We start from the raw sequence: 17,748 nt of genomic DNA on the forward strand, positions 1-17,748 counted from the left end.
GAAGAACGAAGAAGACTGACTGAATCGGAAGAACGAAACGGCTGAAGTCTACCCTCAGTGAATAGATGACTTTCAACAAACTCGAGTTGATAGAGAAAGAGAGAAAAGGGGGAAGGGTTGTCAAGAGCTCTGAGCAGCATTCCCCGCTCAGAAAGCGCTGTTGGACTTGTTTTGCGCTTCTCGTTCCCGCCTCCTCGCTTCTTGTAATATTGCAAAAAAGCAGTGTTTTCCTTTTGGCATTCTACCTCTGACCACTCTGAGCTTCACTTTGACTCTGATCTTTGAACTCTGAACTTTTTGCATTGTGAATTTTTTTTTTATTTCATTCTTTTTTTTTTTTTTTTTTTTTTTGGTTGAATAAGCGACGTCTCGTTCTCTCTTTCTCTCTTTCTCTCGCACGGTCGCTCGCTCTTCTTCTTCTTCTTCGTCTTGTTGGTGTTGCTGTTGTTGTTGTTGAATGAGCGACATTGCTGCTGGTGGTGGTTGTGGTGCTGCTGCTGGTGGCAGTGCAGCGGCGCCGTCCTCGAATTCGACTGCTCTTCCTGATGCTCCTGCTACTGATGGTTTGTATCTCTTTCCCCTCTGACTCGTACTCTGATTCTCACTCTTACTCTCACTCTCACTCTCACTCTTACTCTCACTGTCTCCGTCTCTGTCTCTGTCTCTCTGTCTCTGTCTCTCTCTCTCTCTGTCTCTGACTACTTTTCGCACCAAAACCACTCGCAATTCAATTCCTCTGTTGGTCAAATTTTCCCTTTCCTTCATTTTTTTCCATTCAATCTCACTCACTCATCTCATCTCATCTCATCTCACTCATCTCCCCGTGTCCTCATTCACTCGTTCCTCCCAACCAGCGGCTGAACAACTCTCTCTCTCTCTCTCTCTCTCTCGTTGCTCACTTTGGTTTCGTCAGTCACTTCAACTCTCTCAATCCAAAAAGCAGCCAAACGCGGCAACTTTTTATTTTATTTTTTTTTTATTTTATTTTTATTTTTTTTTATTTTTTTTTTTTTTTTTTTTTTGAGGATTCGACTCGGGTTTGTGCATTCGCTGGACATCATTCCCCCAGCGGACTGCATTTGCGCGTTTCCTGTGTTACTCACTCACTCACTCCTTAGCTTCAAACTGAGGCTTGCCCATGTTGCCGTCCAAAACGAACGAATCACTCTCATTCAATCGAAATTCGAAACGGATTTTTTTAAGTTTTTGGATGATTTTTTTTCCTTCGTTGCTCAGACTTTTGGGCGAGTTATATTTCATTTATTATATCCTCTGACTTTGCTTGACACCTGAAAGATGAGCGAAAGCCGAACACTCAACTCTTAACGGAAGCAGCAAACAACATTCGCATCGCAACCAACAAGTCTCAGAAATTGATAAACAATCCAGAACAACAGCTAACTCGTGTTGTTGCGTTTTCTGCTTTGGTGTTCTGGCTTGCTTGATCCTTGCTTGCTAACAGGTGCACTGCCAGTTCCAGTGGTGCGCGAAGAGCTCGTCCGAAGCGAGGCGGCGTCGCCTGCACCACCAACGCATGATCCGAGTGCTGCAGGCAATATGCTTGGGTTGTCCGCCACGCATGCTGCCACGATCTTCTCGCCAAGAGGTCACCCACGGTCTGCAACAGCCATCCCCATGCCCTCATTCCGGGTGCGACCGCTTTCGGCGCCGTCCTCCGTCCCGTCGTCCAACTCTGCATCTGCTGCGTGCTCCACTCCAACTTCGCCCAAAGCGATGGACTTTGACAATGTCCAGGAGCCTCTGGGAGATCATGCTTCGGAAAGCGCGTCAGACTCCCAGCCTCAACCGGCATCCACGACTGACACTGTTGGTGCAGACGTAGGAGACGGCGAACCTAGCTCACGGGATGGACTGGAGTCGAGTACATCCATCCCATCCATTGGCGGTGACACGCCAGAGCTCCAGGCCGAGAGAATCCGCATGTTTCACCAGATGCGTGCCAGCAGCAGCAACTCTTCCTTTGACGAGTCGTTTGACACCCCTGGCTCATCACAAGCGCGCCATGCACTGATCGCGGCCGCCGCCGTCGAAGCCATTCGGGCCGAGCAAGCAGCCAGGAAGCACAGCAACGCAGATTACTTTGCCTATTTGGCCAGCCCGAGCGCTTCGTTCGATGCAAATAAAGCGGCGCTTCCTGGCAGCCCTCGGTACCGCCAATCCTCGCTTTCCAGCGCGAGCGAGTCGACCAGCCACACCCCCAAGCCCACCAGTCGACAAAGTACACTTCGGTCTCCTGATCGCACCGCATCTCCCTCGGGTGAACACGCCGACGGGAGCAGCCTTCTCGGTGCCGATGACGTGGAGAAGAGTCGTTCTGGGCCGCCAGCCGATGAGGAGCAAACAGCAAGCTCGGTCGCTCACTCGCCAGCCGAGTCCATCCCTCATCATGAGCAGAGCTCTGCATTGCCCCAGTCCCCAGCTGCAGAACGGTCGGATGAAGAGCAAAATGTTTCGCACGACGAATTGCCGGATTTGCCTTCCCCTGCAATGCCTTCCGAACCTCCTGTGCGGCTACTGCTTCATCGCCGCTCCTCGTTTATAGCTGCGCCTCACATGATGCAAGAAATTGAACTGGATGAGGAGAATTTAGCGGCCCTAGCGGGCTCGGATGCATTGCACGACAATGGTATGGGGCGTGCATTTGCCTTCATTTGCCTGGTGGTGGTCGTTGGAATTGTTGCCGTGTGTTATTTTTTGCTTACGCCCAAGGTTTTTTTTTTTGTTTGTTTGTTTGTTTGTTTGTCGCAGACCGAACACTTTTATTCCTTGCGCTGCACGCGCTCGCCAAGCTGCTGCCACCAACAGACGCCTGCCGAATGCTGGTCGAGTTGAAATCCGACTTTAAGCACGGCGGCCAGTTCTTGGCACTCGTATCGGAACGCAAAAATCCAGACCGACAGGCACTCTTGTGCGTCGATTTGCACGACCCGGACCACCACCACGTGCGTGTGGACCGACGGCCGTTCATGCCACCGCTCGCCACCAACTCGAGCAGCAGCTTGAGCGCCAATGACCAGCGGCTCTCCCGTCCAGAGCAAGTCGAGCTGCAGCGCAAACTGGAGCGTGAGGCCGAGCAGCGACGCCAGGAGCACGAACGCCTCGCCCAGGATCAGTCTGGGCGCCCTCCGTGGCAGCAATGGCATCAAATCCAGCAGCAGCATCTGACAGAGCAACAGCAAAAGGAGCAGTTCCAGCAACTCAAGATGCAGCGGCACAAGCACTATGAGCAAAAGTTTGCCATGTCGGGTGCAAACACTCCTCGAGAACCTGGAAGCCCCAAATCGACGTCGTCCATGGCCCTGTTTGGTGGGTCGTCCTCGGGCAAGGGACGCCGCGACCAACGGCCGGGTGCGGAAGATGGCTCCGAGCCAAGTGGTGGTTACACTCGATCCACGTCCGAGTCTGGATTTAGCGCGGATTTGCCAGACCAGGCGGACGAACACTTGGTTGTGGCTGCTGTCAGTCGCAGTGCCAGTGCCGCTAGCTCGTTGCAAAGCTTACGAGGTGGCGCCTCGCAAGGCCGATGGCGACCTCTCTCGGTGGGCGCACAGCACGCACCCGCTCATCTGGTTGGTGCTGGTCTGGCGTCGTCGTCGTCATCGTCTGCGTCGCCTGCCCCTCCCAGCCACTCCTCGACCGGGACCCCCGAGCCAGCATCTGCTGCGTCTTCATCGCTCGACACATCCACGCCCATGCAAACCATGGCGACCTCGCCCATCTTTTTCCCGCCTGCGCTGCCCGGCGATGCCGCCTCGAAATCTACTGGCGAGGGCCTTGCTGCATCCTCAGCGCCCCGGCCGATGGGGGTTGGCCGCCCAGTCAGCATGTCCAGCATGGCTGAAAGTGCGGCATTTTCGCCTCCCGCGGCTCGCCCGTTCCCCGCAGGCATCACTGCATCCCTTTTCCCTGCGCAGCGCAGCGTGCCGGATATCCGTCTGTCCACGTCGGCGCCGTCCGCCTCCTCCTCGCCCATGCCTATGCGACTCGATGGCGTGGCAGAGGACGACGGTCGATCCGACACTCCGCCCTCCTTGTCCTCGGCTGGTGATTCTGTTGCGACTCCGATGGTGACGGACGACTCGGCAACGTCGGCATCGTCGGGAGCAGCGGGAGCGGCGGGATCTGTGATTGCACCCCATGGTGTGGCCGTCCCGAAGGCTGCCATCCAGGCCGTCGAGTGCTTTATTGGCCTGAGTGTTCCGGTCGTTCGCCAGATGACTGTGCTGCTGAGCGGCAACGGCGCGTTTGTTGTGCGCCTTGGTCACCGAGCCTACTCTTTCCACACGGCCTCCGTTCGCTCCCTGTGGTCGACCATCTCGGCGCTCCGCCAGGCTGCCGAGTCGGCACCAGAGTCACACGCAGTCGAAAAGGACGAGGACTTCCAGGCTTGGATTGCTCCCTACCATGCGCTCGTCCAGCGCGCCCAAAAGTCGCCCAACCACCGACTGTACCGCAACATTGGCGATTTGGAGATTCGCCGGCGGTCGTCCATCGGCTCGCCCCAAGATCTCGACCACAAGCTGGACGCGCCACTCAACGTCGTCTATCAAGGCGGCGAGGGACGCCCTGCAGAGCTCGATGTCATCAACAAGCTGCGCGAGTTTATGATGTGCAGCGATCTCGACTCTGTGACGCCCAAAGAGATGCGCACTGCCTTGGAATCGCACTTTAACATTGACATGAACTATTGCAAGAAATTTATCGACGAAAAGATTCTCGTCATCATGGGCCAGCTGGAACCTCCCTCCAAGATTCTCGAGTATCTCTACCTCGGCACCGAGTGGAATGCCAGCAACAAGGAGGAGCTGCAGCGCCTCGGTGTCGGCTACGTCTTGAACATGGCCTGGGAAATTGACAACTTTTTCCCTCTCCTCATCCAATACCACCACTGCCTCATCCATGATGAAAACTGGGAATCGATCTTGCCGCACTTTGACAACACATACCGGTTTATCAAGAAGGCGGTCGACAACAATTCAAAGGTGCTGGTGCACTGCAAGATGGGCGTCAGTCGCTCGGCCTCAGCCGTCATCGCCTATATTATGGTGAGCATATCGACGACAGCAATTCTGTTGCTGTGGCTGTTATCATGCATCCTTTTTTTTTGGTTGTTGTTGTTGTTGTTGTTGTTGTTGTTGTTGTTTCCTAACGAAACGGTTGTTCGCTTTTGTTTGACAGAAATCGCTCGGCTGGCCTTTGAAGAAATCGCTCGAGTTTGTCAAGTCACAGCGTAGAATCATTCGCCCAAACCCGGGCTTCACAAAGCAGCTGGAAGAGTACGAAGGCATTTTAGCGGCCAGCAAGTTGTACTCTGAGCGCGTGGTGGCGGTTGCTGCTGAGGCTGGAAACGTGCCAACCCCTCCGCCTCCGAGCATCACGCCGTCCATGTCGTCCAGTTCGCTCAGCGAAATTGCTTCCATCAAGGCGACTGGGACGTCTGTGAAGCAGCTGACACGCACTTTGCTGAGCGGCAACGTCTCCCCGCCTGCCGCTGACTCTTCGAACGCAGCTGTGCGGCAATTTTCCTAGTTGAGTTGACTTTTGTTTTGTTCTTTCCCCTTTTTTTTTCTTTTCTTTTTCGCTTTTACGTTTTTCATCTGTAGCCACTCGTTGTTTCTGTGTTTTTTGGTCTTGTTTGTTTGTTTGCGCTTTCTTGCAGTTTTGTTGTCATACGCGTTAAAATTCAGTAATTATCAAAAAAAAAAAGACCAAACTGAAACATTCCTACAACACCACAACAAACGACCAACACACTCAAAAACAAAATGAAAAGGAATACATGAACTTAGTCCAGGGACGCAGTGAGATCATTCAGCATGCCCTCGAGCTGATCGAAGGATGCGCCGACCTTGCTCACGCGGAACGAATCGGGACGAGGAGCTGCTGCGGCAGCTTGGGCGGCAGCAAGCGCACTTTGGTCCACTGGGGCAGCGGCAGCGACGGCAGGCGCTTCGATTTCTGCTGGCGCTTCCACGACGGGGTCCTGAGCCACAACGGGCGTCGGCTGGGGAGCGGGGACAGGAGCAGGAGCTGCTGCTGCTGCTGCTGCTGCGACAGGTGCCGGGGCAGCCCAGCTGGGCTCGCCTTGTGCAAGAATGTCCGAGAATGCGGAATCGGCAGCCACGGGCGTCAAGACAACCTCCGGCTCGTCGTCCATCTCAAACACGGCGACAGACACGCGCTTGTCATCCGCTGCAGCGGCGGCGGTAGCTGCAGGCGCAGGCGCAGCAGCGGGGGCGGGCTGGGCCTTGACGGGCAATTCAACACGGCCAGTCTGAGCAGAGTCGACCAGCTTGCCTTCTGCAGACGCGAGCGGCTTGGCCTTGATGGTCTCTTGCTGGATGGAACGCTCACGGTGGACGAGGCGCTTGGCAGCATCCTTGATGGCCTCAACCCAGTCCAGAATGTTCTGGCTCTCGTTGGCAGCCAGACGCCAGGTGCGGTCGGGCAGCACAATCTCGAAAAAGTATGAGCCCTTCGGACGCAACGAGGACGAGCCTTTGAGCGTGGCGAAAATGTTCTTCTTGCCGGGCTTGGCATCTTCGAACGGATGCTCGATCGTGCGCACCTCAGCCTTGTCGATATCGGCAATCTGACCAAGCGGCTTGGAATCCTTCTGGTCCTTGTAGTAGAAGAGGCTGGTGCCCTTCAGCACAAACCAGCGCGTCTTCCACGATTTGACGTTAAAGCCCTCCTTTTCGAGCCAGCCCTCCTTGTCGGCGCCAAGATTGGAGCTCAAGTCTGCCTTGGTCTGGTACTGGAAGAAGGATGGGTCGGTGGTTTCCCACGCGTCGCGCAATTGCAGCAAGTTTTCTGTGGCCTCGAGTTCGCGATTGGCGATGCCTGCAGAGAAGAAAGGCAGAGAGATGAGAACACGACACAAGAATCTCCGTAGGAATCCACACCTCAACAAAGACGACAAAAGATGGAGGTTGAGGTTGCATGCATACCATCAGCCTTTTCGGCACCAAAAATGCCAAACTTGGTGGGATCGGTCTCCTTCAGCTTGAGACGCTTGAAGACCAAGGCGGACGCATCAGCAATGGTCATGAGTGGGGTGATGTACAGACGGAAGTGCGTCTCGCTGACACCCTGAGACATGCGGAAGAACGTGTTAAAATTGATGGTGATGGCGTGGTCGGTGTTGACGAGCTTGAAGAAGAAGGAGCGGCGCACTTGCACGAGCTGGACCTTGCCTTCTTCCATCAAGTGGCTCCAGCGCGATTGCACTGCCGACAGGCGTTCGGTCGGCTGGAGCAGGGTTTCCTTGGAAGGAGCTGTCAAGAAAATTAAGGATCAAGATGTGAAATGAGCAGAGTTTTCGGCTTGACATGTCGGGTCGAGCTGCACTGAGCTGGCATGTGAATGAAATTGAGTGAAAGCCTGTGTTCGCTGGACGTTTACTGAGCCGCATAGGAATCTGTGGTGAGACGGTGAAGGACTCCTGACTCATTGTCGCGACCGCCGCTTCAGCCCAAGTTGTGTTTTTTTTCTGTCGTGCTTGTCTGTGCCTTCTTTGGGGTTTCTTGCCTGTCAGGTGCTCGCGGTGCCTTCGCCCATCAACAAACTCATAGTCGTGTCGGATGGATGAAAATGGAAGGTTGGGTGAAATTTTTTTTTTTCGTTTGATTTTTTTGTTTGATTTTTTTTTTTTTTTTTTTTTGGTTTTGGCTGAGTTTTGCATTAGACGTTCGTCTTCGCTCTTCTCTGCTCTGCTTTCGACGCCGCCCTGCACAGGCGCTCTCCTCCGACCACGCATTAAGACAGCTGTAACACTGTCTCATCCCGACGACCGATTCGAGCGGGACGAGCCAACCACGTCCGTTGGAATCCCCCATTTGTGGTTTCCACAAGCCATGATAAAGACAGACGTACCATCGGACGAGACTGCGAGCTCGTGGAGGGCAAACTTGGACTTGAGGCTAAAGATGCCGTCTGGCGCGCCGGGTGGAGCAGTCCAGACGTTGAGCAGGGCAGTCACGGCAGCCGGGTAGTTGTGCAGGAGCGAGTTGAGCAGGTCGTCGATGGTCGTGGTCGACGCGGCGGGCGGTCGCACCATCACCGTCGTCACCTCATCGGGCAGCATCACCGCAATCTCAGCCTACACGCGGAGGGGGGCGGACGAGGTGGAGCGCGGGTGCAGCAGCCAAACCCATCAACAAACCAAAATGAATCAAACAAAAATGATTAAAAAATTAAAAAAAAAAAAAAAAAAGTCAGCGTCTTTTACATTGACATTGGAAATTTCGTGGTTTCACCCCCAACAGCAATGTACTCACCATGGTTGGTGATTGTGAGAGAAGAAGAAGAAGCAGGAGTGAACAAGAATAGAAAATATAAGAAGAGAAAGGTGGAGCCAAGAACAAGAACAAATCCACACGAAACGATTTCAGAATGACTTTTACAAATGCCTGCTTGCCGACGCGCAGACCGCCTGAATACGCAGCCGGCAATCCACCCATCACAATGACAAAAGCTTGAAAATATAAATAAGCACCGAAATAACAAAGCGGCGTGAAGGCTTGGACGGCCGAAGCCGGTCGAATCGAGTTGCCGATGAGCGTGCGTGCATCCATCTCGCTCCATGCCCAACTTACTCACTCCCTTCACGCCCAAATCGCACTGTGTGGTGTATGCGCATTCTGGTTTGTGTTTTTCTTGTAGTGGAGCGACGGGGACGATCTTTGGTACCGGCCGGTCTTCATGTCTGGTATTGCTGCGTTTTTTTAGTTGCTGGTTTTTTATTTTCCGTTCTTCAACGAGTGGTACGACACTCACGCGCCACAAATGCTCTATTCAACAACAAACCATTACAACACATGATTAGACAACACACTACACCAAAAACCGGAGTCGTGCGAGTTGCGACCCTCGAAATTAAGCGGCCCAAACTTGTGTTCGCCAAACACTCTGCATCTTTGGCTTGACAACCGTAGTACAACTCTCGAATCTAACGTAATCGTGGGATATGCAAATTATTACACAACTTTGAGCAGGAGGAGTGGGCAATGCGTTCCCCTGTTTTCTTGGGCGCGCGAGCAAAGTTGGTACTTTGATTAGAGAATTCAATTTTCTTTGAGAGTTGACAACACGCGCAACCTTCATCCTCGAAACATTCACCACAAACAGATCGTAACAAGTCATCCACAACCGTATCAAGATATCCATCAACGAAGCGAGAATCAGAGTCCGCAGGGGCTTTCAGTGGACACCCTTCGGCTTGTAGTGGCGGAGTGCCAAGAAGCAGACGGTGCGTGCCGCCACAATCAGAGCCACCAAAATGATAATGTTCTCGCCAATCTTGGTGTCAGCGGCGCCGAGGTTCTGCAAGGCCTGCGCACCGGTTGTGATGGGGCAAGTGTGGTTGGGAGCAAATTCCGAAGGTTCGCAATAGTACGAGCCGCCAGAGAACTCGTTTTGCAGCAGCAATCCAAAGCTGTAGTACATGAAGGAGATGTACTTGATCCATCGAAGCCAAACTGCAGAAAAAACAAAAAGGTTTTGGGGAGGGGGGACCGCAATGAGCAACTGGCCACACCAAACACAACCCAAAAAACCCCCAACCAAAAAGCTCGACTAAACTTACTGGGAATGAGGTCGTTGAGCACAAAGAAGCCCTGCACAACATGACAAAGAACAAAGCCCAGTGAGCGCACTTTTGTTTCAGCAGCGATACTAACAAAACATCATGCAAGACGCTACTCACGGAGAAGAGAATCAGGAACATCATCATGAGCGAGGCAAAGATCGTGGCAACTTGGAACGACGGGGTCGAGGCAGCGAGCATAAGACCGAACGAGGAGCCGCAGAGGGACGTGAGCATCATGATGCCAATCATGCCAAAGAAGCGTTCGGCGCTGTCGTTGAGGCCCATCAGCCAGTACGCAATCACAGTGAAGAGCAGGGGCTCAAGCAGCTGGAAGGGCAGTTCGGTGATGGATTTGGCAGCATAGTAGGCAAAGCAAGTGTACCTAGTTTGATCAGGAATGAAGTAGGAAGAGTTGCAAGATTAGCTCGACAAAAAAACCCATCTCTACAAAATCTATCTGGCAAACCAGGCTTACCATTTGCCGTCACGTTCATGAGTGATGACTTCGCGCTCAGCGTGGAAGACGTGAAGAATGTTCATCATGGGCGCTGAACAATGACGCAGATAAGATAGAAAAGACAAAGGAAGCAGCAGTCAGCGTCCTGCCTCTACCCAAAAAAACAAAAAAAAAACCGCAACAACAAGCAAAACACAACAACAAGCAAATCACTTACAAATACCAGCTTGCATCATCAAGAAGAAGATGCCGCCAGAGCGAGCAGAAACACCGGCCTGAGAGTAGGGCAGGCGAAGGAAAATGATGCCGATGAGGACGGACATGATAATGACCTGCATGATACGAGCGCGGAAGTAGCGCTTGTCACGGATGAAGGACATGAAGGATCGACGGGCCAGCACTTGGAACTGGTACCACGTTGGCTGAGCATACGTCTCGTTGCTGGTGAGGTTGGCAAGAACCTCGGGCGCCAGCTCCGCCAGCGCGTTCTGCTGAGCAGCAGCAGCAGCAGCAGCACCAGCATGGCCGTTCGTTTTGCCGTTCGCATGGCCGTTGCCCTTCTCCATGGCTTCGGCTTGGAGATCCTCCATCTCGACTTGCTGGACGGCGACGGTTGCAGACGAGTTTGCCCGGCTGTTGGCAAAGCCAAAGCGAGACCGCTTGCGCACAGTCAGACCGCGAGCCTCCATCTCGGCCTGAATCACCTGTTGCTCGGCGAGGCATCGGACGCGCGCCTCTTCAATGGACTTGAGGGTGTAGTCCTGGCGCGTCTTCTCGTACAGGCTCACCAGGAGATCCCAGTTGAGCGTCGGCAGAGGTTGGCCGTTCTCGTCGGTGGTCGGGTAGCCGAGCTCCTGCGACATGTGCGGGTGCAAGCGGATGGAGGCCACGTCGAGGAAGTATTCTGCCGGGTTGGAGTAGACGGGGCACTGGAGGCGGCACGTCTTGGAAAAGTACGTGATGGCGTCGGCGACGGGGCCAAAGTAAAAGACGCGACCTTCCGAGAGCAAGAGGAGGAGATCGAACGTGCTAAAGAGCTTGGACGAAGGCTGGTGGATGGTGGTGACAACGGTGCGCTTGGAGGACTTTTTGAGCTCGTCGAGATGCTCGAACAGCGTGTAGGCCATGTGCGAGTCGAGGCCCGAGGTGGGCTCGTCCAAGAAGAGCAGCGAGGGCGAGGTGATGAGCTCGACGCCGACCGAGAGACGCTTCTTCTCACCGCCCGAAATGCCACGGATGAGATTGCCGCCGACGATCGTGTCTGCGCACTTTCGGAGGCCGAGCTCGTCAATGATGGCCTCGACGCGCTGATGGCGGTCTGCAACGCTCAGCTCCGTGGGCAGGCGAATGTTGGCCGAGAAGGACAGGATTTCACGGCATGTCAGGTTGTTAAAGTGCACATCCGACTGGCGCACATAGCCAATAACACGGCGATGGCGCTTTTCCATCGGCGAGCCATTGATGAGAATGTCACCCTCGACGCGCATCTTGTCGTCGCTGCGGCCCGACAGAATGTTGAGCAGGGTGGTCTTTCCGGAGCCCGACGGGCCCATGATGGCGAGCAGCTGTCCCGGTTGCGCCTGCAAGAGGGTGAAAAACACATGTACAAGATGAGTTATCGACGGCGGATTATCAGTCGCGAGATACAGATGTATCAGCATCTCAATCGTTGTTGTTGTTGCAATGTGTGGGCGTGGGCGTGGGCGTTCTCTGAGCACAAGTTTCCCACCGCTGTCCTTTTTTTGGGTTTTTCCCCTTTTTTCCCGCCCACCTTCTTCTTCGTTCCCACCTTCTTCTCCCCCACGTTCTCCACCACCCCTCCTCCCCACCAAACCCCTCGTCTCGCACTCAATATGCTTCATGCCTGATGACTGAGATCATGATCTGATTGTGGTGGTGGTGGTGGTTGCAACTTTGAAACCGAAACCACAAAACAAGGCATCGGCTCGGCTCGGCTTCGAAATCGGCAGTTTGTTGTTGTTATTTTTTTCCCATCAATGCCAAATGACATTTGAGCCGTGATTGTGATTGTGTGTGGAAGGCCAAAGCGAGAGAGCGAGAGCGAGTCGTAGAGCAGCAGAGTGTTGCCAGTTGATGCGGAAGGGACCAACGAGAGTGCGGATGAGAGCGACGAAAAGGGGGAGGGAGAGAGGGAGGAAGAGGGAGGAAGAGGGGAGTTCGGGGGCGGATTCGATTCGGGGTTTCGGCTTCCAACCCGTTCAACTCTCGCTTCCCTCTACTCTGATGCACCACCACCACCAGCACACTTTGCTCAATGCCCAGTCGAAACAGAGCACGCCAGTCCGTCAATCTCCAGAGAGAAAGCGAGAGAGCGAGACAGAGCGAGAGAGGGAGGAGAGCAGCAGTTGATGAGTGTGCCACCAACAAAAACGAAACACACACGCGACCGCCATTCGTCGTGGCACCAAAGCATGACATCGAATCAACCCACCTCCCCGCTTCTTGTAGAGTGCAACATCATCATCATCATCAATCATCAATCATCAATCATCACGACGCTAGCACTCACCATGCCAGAGACGTCCTGGAGAATGCGCTTGGAGGTCGGGGCGCCGGCCGCAGCTGCCTGGCGCTTGACCTTGAGCGGAACGTTGACGCCCAGATTGCGCCATGCCAGCGTCACTTGGCGCGCATTGCCTGCGTTTGCATGGGCAGTCACTCCAGCAGCAGCAGCAGAGGAGGACGATGCTGGTGGGACATCGATGGCGGCGCTGTAGCTGGGCGTGAGCGATGAGGCAGATTCGCCGCCAACCGCTGGGCTCAGTTCGTCAGCCATTGTCAAATTTGAAAACAAAAGAAGGAATGGCTTAGGCTTCGGTTCACTCTGGATGACAATTGCGCTTCTGCGATTACAAAGTAACATGAATACCCACTTGACACAATATTTGCATTGAACAAACGACAAAAAAAATTGGACATCAACTTGGTTTGGCAAACAAACAAAATCAAACAAACGAAAGGGGGGGGGGGCGCTTCAGCAAACGAAAAGAGCTGCGCTGCCTTCTACTTCTTTTGCGCAAGCGTAGCACGGAAGTTGTCAATGGCGACGACAACTTGCTGACGGTTCTTGGCGAGGCCACGGATTTGCTGCAGCGCAGCGTCGTCCTTTTGCTGGAACGCAGCTTCGGCGGCTTCCGCAAGTGCTCTGCAAAGAATCAAAAAGTGAGAAAACAAAACAAAAAAACCCATGCAGCCGGCCAACACGAACAAGCGGAGAGGCCCTTACCCAACACGAATGTACGCGGCAACTCTCTCTTCAGGAGCCAAGCGATCAATGTACTTCTTGGCCTCGCCAGGATTGCCCTTCTCCATGCAGACATCAATAAACGGCTGCCAAACAGCGAGAGACATGTCAGTTTCGGATGTTTGGGAACCTGCATCCACGCATTAAACCAAAGCCTTGCGCAAACGTACTCCGTAACCGATGGGCGACTTTTTGGACTTGGCAAACTTTTCCAGCTCAATCCAGTTGCCAGTGTCGGCAGTAGCACGAATCTTAATCCACCAGAATCTGGCAATGCACAACACGAGAGAAGATCATGGTTGGAAAAAAATCAAGAAAACACGCTGCATCATCCATCGGCAACAAGCCTTACCGGCGATCAGGGACCTTAAACAGGCTCTGCACGTCCGACGCCTTCTTGGGATAGCCCGACGTCAAGCACTTGTAAATTGTGTCGGAAACAGACAAATCAGCCCACGGCACTTTGGAAACCTGCTCCAGCTCGTTTTGGAGTTTGTACAGCTCCATTTGCTCGCTGATGGCCTACGAACAGCAACCAACGAGAATGTTAGAATTGAAGAATACGAATGGGGGGGGGGTAGGTGGTTGTGGAAATCGAACTCACCCTTGCGACAAACGGAGGCTCCTTGCTTGCGGCGAACGGCTCCACGGCCGACTTGAGGACAGTGAAGCGCTCTTGCAAGCCCTGGAGGAGAGCAAGAAGAGCAAAAACGCCAACAAATCGAGAATGAGAATGTCAGCAAGAAGCAAGGAAGAATGCAGTCCACTCGGCCCAACAATCCACTTACCGTGCACTTGTAGGCCGCGGCCGCGTCCATGTACGCAAGCTCCACCTTGCCATCGTCAGTAATGTACAGGTTGCGGAGCAGGGCCGGGTCTTGCTGCTTGGCATACGTGGCAAACAAGTCCAGAGCCGCGGGCTTGGATTGCATAAAGCGCAAAAAGTCGTACTCTTCCATCTTTTGCTTGAGTCGCATGATGACAAAGTAAACTGCGGGCAAGATAATGGCACGCGTCCAACACATAATCTGGGTAAGATCACCGCTTGGGGAGGCAGCATGCGACAAAAACCAAACGACACATACCCAATTCGGTATCACCGCTCTCGATCGCCTTCGTCAATGCCATTTCGTCTTGATCCATGGTCATGAGCAGTGGCACTTGCACGCCGGCTTTCGGCTCGTAATCCAGCAGCTGCTCAAATCGTTCAACAATGACTGTGAGCTCACGCACAATGTGACCTTGTGACACCAGCACAAAACGAAATCTCACCATGGTAGCCAGCTCAGGACCACTGTGACGGAAGGCAACCTTGGCAATCTCAGTGTAGGAAATGCCACGAACATTTGCCAGCTTTTCAACGACCGCCTGGCAAACCACTGCAGGGTCTTCCGCAGGTTGTCGAATCTGCATTTCCCAAATCAATCAGTCAACACTGTTCTTGCCATCATCAACTTTGACAAGCACCAAAGAGAGAGAGAGCCAAACCTTTGCGCATGCCCAGTTGATCAACACGCGGTCTTGAGGAAGCTTCAAATACTCGCAGACGCGGAAGGCAAGGAAGTGCTGACGCCTCAACACGAGTCGGTCAATCAAACCAGTGGGGGTGATAACCGAGTACTCAGAGTAGGTGACGGGCATGCCGATCTCGTAAAAGCGTGCGGCGTTCAACACGCGCAGCGTTTGGCACATTGTCACAAACTTTTCCGAGTCGTAGTATTCCAGGAAGCCCTTGCCGAACGACGCAGCCTACCAAGAGTAGCAAGGAGATGGGCAGGTGAATACGATGAACACGTCACAATGTCAACGAGACAATAAGCGCGAACCTGCAGCAGCTGGCGTTGGAGTTTGTGCGAGTGTTCGTGCGCGGCGGCTTCGATGCAAGTGTCCACAGCCTCGGTCAGTTGGTTGTCGGTCTTGATGGTGCGAATGTACTCGTCCGCCTTCGGGCTCCGTTTCTATCAACCGACAACGATATCAGTCAGCGAATGCCAAATACAACCGTCAAAAAGAGAGCCAAAAGCAAAAAGCAGGCAGCCCACAAACCTCGTATTGCAAGTATGCTTCGTAAAGCTTGGCGCCAGCATGCAGAGAGCCAATCTTGAACACGTTTTCCACAGAGACTTTTTTGTTGTTCAAGTCCAAAACGAATCATGAGTCGATTGTTTTCTCGCGCAACTCGAGATTCACGACCAGACTCATTTACCTGGAACCTTTTGCATAAATTCGTGCTTCTCCTTGCTAATAATTCGGACACCGTCCACTTCAGACACGAGGAAGATTGGGTGGTCGTAGGGATGCTTGACCCAGTCGCCGTTGGGACCCACCATGAGGAGAATATTGCTCCAGTAGGCAACGACAGAGTCTTGTCCGCACCTGCACCACAACACAAACATTGGCCATTCAGTGATTGCGCAGACATCAGCCAGCAGACAACGACGACAACAGACACCAAAGCGCATACCAGACAAGCTGCTGCGGCTTGGCACGACTCTTGGTGTGCATTTCAGTGAGATTTTGCTGGAAATCCGTCGAGACAACCCACAGCACGCCCGTCTCTGAGAACATTGCCAGCAGTCGACCATTGGGCGAGACCGTCAGCGCCGTGTATGGGCCGTCGGTCAGCATCTGGAAGGAGGGGAGAACGATGCGTGGGCAAGAGATGAGATGGCAGGTGCATCATTTTGGATTTTCAAGTATGCGCTGTTACCTGGTCTTGTGCATCTGCAGCATCAACGACGTAGATGGTGTTGCCAACAGCAGCAAGCACTTCAACGCCATGATTGATGGAGAATTGCGGTTCAATGACAACCCAGCTGGTTGGTGCGGCCGTCATTTCTGCAAATGCAAACAAGAAGTCGGGGGCACGGCGGTGAGAATCACCTTGAATCAAGAGCGATACAAGCGGGCGAGCGCCATACCTGGAATCTCGGCCAATCGCCGCGGCTGCGGGGCTTCTTCGGAAAAGGTCGTGATGGCATAAAACACGAAAGCGCCCGTCAAGATGACGACGCCAGAGCCATAAAACTTGCACTCAATGACGGTCTGGTCCTTGACTTCCTGCAGGATTGCCAAGTTACAAGAAGGGGAGTGAGTCGGAGCTGTTTTGAGGGGTGTTCTGTGAAGGTGTTGCTCTCAAAAAAACGTACATGTCCGAAAGTAAAGGTGCGGATGGGTTCGCCTTGAACGTCAAAAATGCGAACAGTGCCGTCTTCGAGCACGCAGATGAGCTCTTCTTGTTCCGACCACCCAAGACCGACAATGCGAGCACCGTCCCACTGAGAACACGAGACGAGTAGTGAGCAATTATTTGTGCGAAAAACCAATTGCGCGTGTTCTGTTGGCACTTACCGGGATTTGCGCAAACGGGGTGCCGGCAGCATTGTAAATGAAGATATCACGCTTGGTGCGTTGAGCGCGAATGATTTTGCTATTGTCGCGCATCAGAGCTGTAGATTCAGAACACAACAGAGTGAGTGAGTTGTTGAAACACAAACGAGCATCTGAAGAAAGTGAGTGCGACGGCGTGCGCTTTTTTTCAGCGTTTTCGTGTCTTTTGCAAATTCAACACGAGTACTGATCGAGTTGCTCGAGGCTCCGACGTTGGACACCAATGGTTGCTGGTTGACTGCAATTTGCTTGAGATTGCCATTGAAAATTTGCTGCTCTGCTTCCAAGAACCAACCGCGCCCCAACCAACCGCGCCTCCCAACGCCACACTGCCAACGCCATTGACATGAGCACACCCACACACACACAGAGTGCGTCTCTGGAGCAAAACCGGGGCTGAATGGCTGCAATGGAAGGCCGAGATCTCAATTCTCAGTGCACTTGGATCAGGCGCCTCCCTCCAACAGTCCCCATAAGCGCCGAGGCTCCCCCTTTGTAAAGCAAAGCATAGCACAGCACAACGCGATTTCCAGCGGAGGACATACGACTCACCGATGGGACCTCCGAACGGGGCGGCCGAGATGACATACATGGCGAGGTCGATGGAGCGCCAGGCGAGGTCGATGGAGCGCCAGGCCATGTCGTACATCTCGAGCTTCCTGCAAAAGAGCATCAAGCGCAAGACCACGTCAGCAGGAGGAAGAGGGGAAGGGGGGGGGAATGGCGAGTATTGGAGTGGAGATTGAAGTTTGTATGTATTTGCATTGGGGAACCTCTCTCTCTCTCTCTCTCTCTCTCTGTCTCTCTGTGACCACTCCATCATCATCCATTCGACAATCTCGAGTATCAGACTCCAACTTGTAAAAGTTTGTTGTGTCTCTCTGTGACGCACCGGTAGAAGCGGTCCTGCAGCGGCGACCAGCTCGCTGCCGGGTTGATCTCCTCCAGCTCCATTGCGTGATGGTGAATATGAACTGAGCTCATGCATGATGAAGAATATAATAAGGAAGGTCAGTTTATTTATTA

General features: G+C 53.4%; 4 protein-coding genes across 4 annotated transcripts; 1 reads left to right on the plus strand and 3 right to left on the minus strand.

Moving 5' to 3' along the window:
- The first annotated feature begins 359 nt into the window (after window positions 1-359).
- On the plus strand, window positions 360-5,692 carry CAOG_05820 (hypothetical protein). Its single transcript, XM_004345360.2, has 4 exons — window positions 360-563; window positions 1,463-2,647; window positions 2,770-5,066; window positions 5,200-5,692. The coding sequence occupies exons 1-4, from the start codon at window positions 458-460 to the stop codon at window positions 5,548-5,550; spliced, it is 3,939 nt and encodes a 1,312-aa protein (XP_004345410.1). The 5' UTR covers window positions 360-457; the 3' UTR covers window positions 5,551-5,692.
- CAOG_05821 (hypothetical protein) lies at window positions 5,668-8,329 on the minus strand. The gene is made up of 4 exons (XM_004345361.2): window positions 8,301-8,329; window positions 7,897-8,122; window positions 6,972-7,298; window positions 5,668-6,864 (listed from the first exon to the last, which is right to left on the minus strand). The coding sequence occupies exons 1-4, from the start codon at window positions 8,301-8,303 to the stop codon at window positions 5,807-5,809; spliced, it is 1,614 nt and encodes a 537-aa protein (XP_004345411.2). The 5' UTR covers window positions 8,304-8,329; the 3' UTR covers window positions 5,668-5,806.
- Window positions 8,330-9,071: 742 nt separating this feature from the next.
- Window positions 9,072-12,883, minus strand: CAOG_05822 (ABC transporter). Its single transcript, XM_004345362.2, has 6 exons — window positions 12,598-12,883; window positions 10,285-11,647; window positions 10,086-10,158; window positions 9,728-9,992; window positions 9,608-9,638; window positions 9,072-9,500 (listed from the first exon to the last, which is right to left on the minus strand). The coding sequence occupies exons 1-6, from the start codon at window positions 12,862-12,864 to the stop codon at window positions 9,223-9,225; spliced, it is 2,277 nt and encodes a 758-aa protein (XP_004345412.1). The 5' UTR covers window positions 12,865-12,883; the 3' UTR covers window positions 9,072-9,222.
- A 46-nt stretch (window positions 12,884-12,929) lies between these two features.
- CAOG_05823 (vacuolar assembling/sorting protein VPS16) lies at window positions 12,930-17,676 on the minus strand (the record flags this gene model as incomplete). The annotated part of the gene is made up of 19 exons (XM_004345363.2): window positions 12,930-13,233; window positions 13,315-13,418; window positions 13,503-13,599; window positions 13,685-13,854; window positions 13,937-14,017; window positions 14,121-14,323; window positions 14,418-14,526; window positions 14,605-14,739; window positions 14,821-15,081; window positions 15,159-15,290; window positions 15,379-15,455; window positions 15,539-15,708; window positions 15,797-15,960; window positions 16,043-16,170; window positions 16,254-16,392; window positions 16,482-16,610; window positions 16,684-16,781; window positions 17,275-17,381; window positions 17,615-17,676. The coding sequence occupies 19 exons, from the start codon at window positions 17,674-17,676 to the stop codon at window positions 13,092-13,094; spliced, it is 2,508 nt and encodes an 835-aa protein (XP_004345413.1). The 3' UTR covers window positions 12,930-13,091.
- Between the last annotated feature and the right edge of the window lie 72 nt (window positions 17,677-17,748).

Source organism: Capsaspora owczarzaki (assembly GCF_000151315.2).
Source record: "Capsaspora owczarzaki ATCC 30864 unplaced genomic scaffold supercont2.10, whole genome shotgun sequence".
NCBI classification, from domain to species: Eukaryota; class Filasterea; order Ministeriida; family Capsasporidae; genus Capsaspora; species Capsaspora owczarzaki.